General features: G+C 48.3%; 1 protein-coding gene across 1 annotated transcript; it reads left to right on the plus strand.

Moving 5' to 3' along the window:
• Positions 1–1374: 1374 nt before the first annotated feature.
• On the plus strand, positions 1375–2517 carry LOC112091802. Its single transcript, XM_024166289.1, has 2 exons — positions 1375–1508; positions 1641–2517. Exons 1-2 carry the CDS (start codon positions 1375–1377, stop codon positions 2515–2517), a joined length of 1011 nt encoding a protein of 336 aa, XP_024022057.1.
• Positions 2518–8139: the final 5622 nt, after the last annotated feature.

An 8139-nucleotide genomic window follows, 5' to 3' on the forward strand; every position in this document is an offset into this window, starting at 1 on the left:
GTGACCCGGCCTATTTCTGTTGACGAGATTTCACCGTCAACAATTGGCGACTCTGCTGGGGAGCGAACCCAGAATCTCTGGTTCATGCGTTTGACCCCCAACAACAACATAGTCAGCAAGCATGCCTCCAAGAAGAAGAAATGACGGGATGAAGGAAGGTCCACCTCCAGTCAGAAATGAAGTCCCGCCCCCAGACATGCCGCGGCCGGACCCTGTACAAATACAGGCCTAACTAACCACTCTAACCGACCTGGTACATGGACTAATGGCCGTAGTCGAGCGCTTAGACGGAAGGAACTCTATGCCACCTCTAGAAGACGCCCCGAGGCCGTTGGGAGCTACCATGGCTGAAAACCACAACCCTGGTGACCGCCAACATGACCTAGCAGGAATCGGGGACAGTGAAAATCATAGAGGCCATCCTAGGCCTCGACCTTCCCAATCCTCCGGCAGCCGTCTAAGGGCCGTCGAGCTCCGGGCTCCCGAGGACCGGATAGCGAAAGGCCCGGGGAACCCCGAGGTACTACCCCAGAACCCAGGAGGAAACCCACCGGGAGACTCAGGGTCAGTACAAGCGGGCAGGCAAGGGGCAGACCCAACATCCAAAGGGCAGAGGCATCGAGAGTAGCTGGCTCAGCCATCTCGGCAGAAGAAGCGCGCGCCATTATGGAACGTATGGCCAACCTAGAGCAAAAACTCACGGGCGACGTCGCCGGCCTAAAAAAGAACATAGGGTGAGTGGCCGAGGTGGTAAACGTCGACATCACGCTTAGCCGCACACACGACCTTCCATTTACCGCAGAAATAATGGCGCCACCTTTCCCCGATAAATACAGGTCACCGTCGATCCCTCCATATGATGGTCGAGGGGATCCCGACGATCACTTGTAGATGTACGCAGGGCACATGCTCTTACATGGGTATGCCGAGGAGATTATGTGCCGAGCCTTCCGGAACCATTTAACGGACTCTGCCCGAAGATGGTTTCGGACGCTGAAGCCAAACTCGATCTCAAGCTGGGATGAGTTGAAGGAAGCGTTTTCCCTCCAGTTCATAGGGGTTAAAAAATATGTCCCCCCAAAGCAGAATCTCACGACGATATACCAGAAGCCAAACGAGTCGTTGAGAGAATGGCTTGCAAGATATGGGGAAGCTGTCACCGCCACGATGGACATAACCGACCGGGAGGCCTTGATGAGAGCATTGTCTAGCATGAAGAAAATTACCCCCTTCAAGAGAGAGCTAAACCGAAAGCCCCCGTCCAGCTATAAGGAATTCCTTGCACGAGCGTAAGGCTACATAAATGCCGAGGAAGCGGATGCGAACGACCCTGAGCACAGGTCCAATAAAAAAAAGGGGACCGAACAAGGGTCGATGCCAGCAAATCAGGATGGAAAGAAGCGACGAGGTGGAGGAAGCGGGGACAAGCAGCCCGCTTCGACGTCGAACACTCCAGAAGCCAAGAAGCCGAGGCAAGAGGAGAACCGTAAGCCTCGACCGTTTCAAAGGTACGATTCCTACCATGAATTAACAGTAGGATCCGAGGAAGTGTTCAATCAGGTCGGCCGCGGGAATCTATTGCGCCGCCCAAAGCCAATGAGGTCTGACCCCGGCTGAAGGAACCAGAAAAAATACTGCAGGTTCCACGGTGACGTCGGCCACCACACCAACGATTGCGCCGATCTTAAAGATGAGATCGAGAGAGTAATCCGCGAGGGGAGGCTGCAAGAGTTCAAAGCCGAGCAGAGACCTAGAAACGATGGCCACGGTGGCCAGAATGACGGTCGACGTCGAGAGGAGAACCATCGACCCGAGGACCGAGAACCCGTCGGCATCATACGAATTGTCCTCGGCGGCCCCTATATAGGAGGGGACTCAAGGAGATCTCAGAAGGACTACGCCCACGAGGCCAGAGGGGTTTACCAGGAAAGGTTCTGGAGTGTCTTCGCTGCAAAAACACTAAGATTCAGGAGCACCGACGTGGCGTTTAATGAGGATGATGCCAACGGAGTTCACTTCCCCCACAACGACGCGTTGGTGGTAGAAGCCATGATCGGGAACCATTATGTGTGCCGGATTCTAGTGGACAATGGGAGCTTGGTAGACCTCCTATACTCCGACTGCCTGGAAAAGATGGGGATTCCAAAGGAGCAGCTAGAAAAGACCTCCAGGCCGTTGTACGGCTTTACTGGGGACTCCGTCATCCCTCGGGGGACAATCCGGTTGCCCATAACTGTAGGGGAGAAAACTCGACAGGCCACCACAATGGCTAACTTTGTGGTAATAAGGGGGGGCTCCCAGTACAATGCCATGATTGGAAGGCTAACCCTCCAGGAGCTGAGGGCAATCACCTCCATTTACCACCAAAAAGTTAAATTCCCTACCCCAAATGGCATGGGCGAAATGAAGAGCAACCAGTATGAGGCTAGGGTTGCATACTTCGATGCCCTGTGCAGATATGACCAGTCGGGAAGCAGGAGGCCAGGATGGTTTATCAAAGCACCGTCGAAGACATAGATCCCAGGATCCAATAGGAGGTCACATGGTCTCAACCCGCCGAGGAGTTGGTGGAGATCCAAGTTGACGAGGATGAACCAACCAAAGTACTGAAAGTAGTCTCAGACCTAACCCTATCACTTAGGGTTGAGGTCGAGGGCTTCCTCAAGAAAAACCTGGATGTCTTCGCCTGGAACCACGCTGATATGGAGGGGATCGACTCGGAGGTCATATGCCATTTTCTAAACATTGACCCCTCATATCCCCCCAAGCGCCAGAAGCGTCGACCGATGAACCCAGAGAGATACGAGGCACTAAAAGAAGAGGTCAAAAAATTTATCAACAATGGGTTCATCAGAAAGGCCCATTACCCGCGATGGGTCTCAAACCCCGTGTTGGTAGTCAAGCCTAACGGAAGTTGGAGAACATGCGTCGATTTTAGCGACCTCAACAAAGCCTGCCCAAAGGATGGTTTTCCACTCCCTCGGATAGACCAAATGGTCGACGCCACAGCAGGACATGAAATGCCGAGTTTTATGGATGCATACTCCGGGTACAACTAGATCCCCATGCATCCAGCCGACAAGGAGCACACATCCTTCATAACTAACAGGGGCCTCTACTGCTACAAGGTAATGCCTTTTGGCCTAAAGAATGCGGGGGCTACCTACCAAAGGCTCGTGAATAAGATGTTCGCTCAACAGCTCCGAAAATCAATGGAGGTCTACGTCGACGATATGTTTGTGAAAAGTACCAGGGCCACTCAACACGTCGACCATTTGGGTGAAATGTTTGGTATATTGAGAAAATACCACATGAAACTGAACCTCTGAAAATGCGCCTTTGGAGTTGGATAAGGGAAATTCCTTGGTTTCATGGTTAGTAACTGGGGGATAGAAGCTAACCCTGAAAAGATTAAAGCCCTGCAGGATATGTGATCCCCAACTAAACTGAAAGAGGTACAAAGGTTGACAGGGTGCGTTGTCGCTCTAAACAGATTTATATCAAAAGTGACGGATAAGTGCGTCCCCTTCTTCGATGCTTTGAAAGGGAGTAGGCACTATGAATGGACACCACAATGTGAAGAGGTCTTCCAGAAATTGAAGGAGCACTTGGGCAAGCCCCTAATCCTGTCAAAGCCCATCCCCGACGAAGAGCTTAGCCTATACCTCTCCGTGTCATAACACGCCGTGAGCTCCGTGCTAATAAGAGAAAAAGAAAGGGTCCAGTTGCCAATCTATTATGTAAGAAAAAGACTCCTCGATGCCGAGTCAAGATATACCAAATTGGAACGCTTGGCCCTCGCCTTGATGGTAGCCTTGAGAAAGCTTCGACATTATTTTCAATTTCACACAATACGGGTTCTCACAAATCACCCGTTGAGATAGGCGCTGCAAAATCCCGAAACTTTTGGTCAACTTCTCAAATATTCGGTGGAGTTAAGCCAGTTCGACATTAAGTATGTACCAAGAGCAGCGATCAAGCGCCAAGCGCTGGCCGATTTTCTGGCTGAATTCTCCCATAGACCGGCCCCCGCCACGCCAGCAGAAGTCGAGAGGACAGAATGGAAGCTCTACGTGGATGGAGCATCGAGCGATAACGGGTCAGGAGCCGGCATTTTGTTGATCAGCCTAGAAGGTCACAAGATTACCTCGGCGATTCGATTTAAATTTAAGGCATCGAACAATGAGGCAGAATACGAGGCGCTAATTGTGGGGCTGCGACTGGCCAATCACTTAAAAATTGAAAGGCTCAGCATCTTCAGCGACTCTCAATTGATCGTCGGGCAAGTGAAAGAAGAATACCAAGCACGTGGTGAGAAAATGGGTGCGTACTTGAGGAAGGTAAAGGAAAAACTCGTAAAGTTTAAAAACTACGAGATACTTCAGATACCACGAGCCGAAAATACCAACGCTGACGCTCTGGCAAAGCTAGCATCTTCAAAAGACTCCGACGCACTAGGGGTCGTTCCTATTGAAGAACTGGAGCGGCTAACCATTGAGGAAATAATTGAGACATTAATCATCCAAACAGGCAAAAGTTGGATGACGCCGCTCGTCCAATACCTGATGGATGCAAAACTACAAAATAATAAATATGAGGCCAGATGGATCAGGTATAGAGCCGCCAGATACTTATTGTACGACGATTTACTTTATCAGCGAGGCTATTCAACACCTTTACAGCGGTGTCTGGACAATAACGAAGCCCAGAAGGTCCTCCAAGAAATCCACGAAGGAATCTGCGGTAATCATACATGGGGGCATTCTTTAGCTCTTAAGATTTTGAGGCAAGGGTACTACTGGCCCATGCTTAAGAAGGACGCATACCAATACGCTCGACATTGTGATAAGTGCCAAAGATATGCCACAATTCCTAGAGCACCCCCAGAAAACCTAACCTCCATTCTCAGTCCATGGCCTTTCGCCAAATGGGGGGTTGACTTAATCTGGCCATTACACCTTGCACCTGGAGGCTTTAAGTTTGCCATCGTCATAATAGACTACTATACAAAGTGGGCAGAGGCAAAGGCTCTAACTACAACCACGGAAGCAACCTGCACCAATTTCATGTGGAACAACGTTGTGTGCAGGTTCGGGGTCCCCCACTCGATAGTGTCTGACAATGGGAAACAGTTCGATAATGCTTCAACACAAAGATTCTGCCACAGCTTGGGCATTCGAAAGGACTTCTCAGCGCCGATATATCCACAATCTAATGGGCAAGTCGAAGCAGTCAATAAATTATTAAGGTATTCCCTAAAGAAGAAGCTCGACGATCTAAAGGGAAAATGGGCCGAGGAACTTCCCAAGGTCTTGTGGGCATGCAGAACGACGAGCCGAAGTACCACGGGCGAAATGCCCTTCTCCATGGCGTATGGTGTCGAGGTAGTATTGCCTGTAGAAATTGAGACGCCGACTCTAAGAACTGTAGTCTACAACGACGACGGTAATACATAAGGCATGAATAGAGAACTCGACTTGTTGAAAGAAAAGAGACTCGACTCCCAACTACGTCTTGCCGCCTATCAGCAGAGGGCAGCACAATATTACAACAAAGAAGTCAAATAACGAAGGTTCATCCCAAGAGACCTAGTATTGAAAAGGGTAACACAAAGTACAAAATCCAAAAATACTAGTCCTCTGGGCCTAACGTGGGAAGGACCCTACCGAATAAGAGAAGTGTTGCGTCCTGGCACCTACATTTTGAAAGCCTCTCCGGCAAGAAGATTCAACATCCATAGAATGTAGAACAGCTAAAGTTGTACTATCAATAATGTATGTAATTTTTTAAACACATCTTAGTTATATTTTTGGCAATTTAAATAAATTGATGAGTTTTTAGAAATATTGTCCAAAAGTAAGAAGAATTCACCCCTCGAATAAACTTGTCTGCTTAAAAAACCAAGGTATATTAAACAGACAAGGGGGCAGTAAGGGATCTACGGATCATTGGAAAAACTTAGAAAATTTTATGAAATTTTCTAAGGCGACGACCCCAAGGGGCAAAGCTAACGCCGACTCTTTCAAGGAAGAGAGGCGAGGAAAAACTTAGAATATTTCGATGACCCCAAGGGGCAAAGCTAACGCCGACTCTTCCAAGGAGGAGAGGCGAGGAAAAACTTAGAAAATTTTACAAAATTTTCTAAGGCGACGACCCTAAGGGGCAAAGCTGACGCCGACTCTTCTAAGGAGTAGAGGCGAGGAAAAACTTAGAAAATTTTATGAAATTTTCTAAGGCGGCGACCCTAAGGGGCAAAGCTAACGCCAACTCTTCCAAGCAGGAGAGGCGAGGAAAAACTTAGAAAATTTTACAAAATTTTCTAAGACAACGACCCCAAGGGGCAAAATTGGAGACTCCTTTAAGGAGGAGAGGCGAACACTTAGCAAAATTCTAAGAAATTTACTAAGGTGACGACCCTAAGGAGTGAAAATGATTACTCCTCTAAGGAGAAATAATGAGCAAATATGAAATCTATTGTCTTCAAAAAATGATTGAAATAAAAAGAAGTCCAATATTATATAAATTACAGGTAGCAGTCCACAAAAAAAAAAAGAAGAAAGCTTTAGGCCTCGCCGCCAGCCGCTGAGTTATCACCATCGCCAAGCGGGGAAGAATTGTCATCATCAGCAGAAGGAGGAGCAACATAAAGAAAGCTCAAATCCCACTCAGGATGCTCTTGTTTTATCAGATCGATGATTTGTTGACCAGGAGAATGAAAATCCTTGGTACGAATGTCGATGAGCTCCGGAGAAGCTTTGAACTCCTCAATGATCTCCACACGCTTGGCATTAAACATTGATGCAGCCTCGGCTTCGGCTTCCTTCTTCCCCTCAGCTTTTCCTTCAGCAAAACTTCACCGCCTCGGTAGCTTCGGCTGACTTCTTCTCAGAGATTTCTGCCCGCTTTGTAAGATCCGCGACCGCAGTAGTTAAATTGGCCAACTCCTTTTGAAGGTTTGACATCTTGGCCAGTTCACTTTCCAAACTCCTCAGTTGGGCCATGGCCACATCCCTCTCCTCGACGGCAAACAAGCACTTATTCTTGGCATCGTCAAGAAGAGAGTTAAGCTTGACTTCCACGCTGTCCATCGCCTTATCACGTTCTTCAACCTTGACTAGATCAATAAGGTTGAGAATGGCAAGGACTAGGCCCTGAAAAATTGGAGGTCAGAAAATAAAGATACAGAGGACGAAATCAACAAAAAGAAAAAGACAGCTCGATCGAGGCTTACGTAAATCTGGAAAGAGATCTGCTTGCGCTAACGATAAACCAGTGAAGACTGGGCAACGGTGATCCAATGCGGCTCGAGAAAAGACTCATATAGAGCGTGGAAGATGAGGGAGAAATGAGGGGAAAGTTTCAACATAGTCCCAATCTCGGCTTCAGAAATATCCGAGACTTGGAAGTTGGAATCCATGATTTTTGCCCCCGGGATAAGCACGTGTTCCCTTAGCGCCGGAGGAACATCAGTAACATCAGGAATTGGGATCGTCGGTGTTTCGGTCACCGGCGCCTTCTCTTTGCGCCTCTTTTTTAGCGCAAGAACTTCCACCTCCGACACCGAAGGGGCCTTTGTGGTTTTCCTTTTTCTCAATGCCTGGGAGGAAGAGCTGGTTTTCTCCTTTTCCTTGGATGGAGGCTATTGGCTTGGCGGGGGCTGCTGGCTTGGCTGAGGTGGCTGATTACCGGGAAGCTGAATCCTCAAAGACGCCATTTCTGTGCAAACGACGAGATAAAAATATAGTCGACGTTTGGATATATAATGCCAAAATAAGAAAGGCGTTAAGATTAGGAGTTTACCTTCGTCGCATAGATGGAAATATTCATGAACGACGTCAAGATCGGTGGGGTCTGGGAGATCAAAAATCAACCTAGCGTCTTAAAGATTAGACTTGGTCAGGAGGGTGTCAATATGATGAGCTTCAGATGAAAACAAAAAAGCCTGCTCAACCCTCGCCAATCTATTCCTAGCGAGTTTCGGCCGGTCTTGACTAACTACAGGATAATAGGACTGTCAGCATAAAAAAAAGGAAAAGTGGGGAGAGAAGAAGAGAAGTCAAAATCTCACCCATGTTCCCAAACGATGCTTGTGCTGGTTCCCGAATCGAATTTGGGTGCGGAAGCGTGGGGATGAAAAAC

This window comes from Morus notabilis, unplaced genomic scaffold (assembly GCF_000414095.1).
Source record: "Morus notabilis unplaced genomic scaffold, ASM41409v2 Scaffold12, whole genome shotgun sequence".
In the NCBI taxonomy this organism is placed as follows: domain Eukaryota; kingdom Viridiplantae; phylum Streptophyta; class Magnoliopsida; order Rosales; family Moraceae; genus Morus; species Morus notabilis.

Coding starts and splice junctions, on each gene's coding strand:
- LOC112091802 (XM_024166289.1), top strand. CDS start 1,375: ATGCCAGCAAATCAGGATGGAAAGAAGCGACGAGGTGGAGGAAGCGGG. Junction 1,509..1,640: donor AAGCCTCGACCGTTTCAAAG/GTACGATTCCTA, acceptor AAAATACTGCAG/GTTCCACGGTGACGTCGGCC.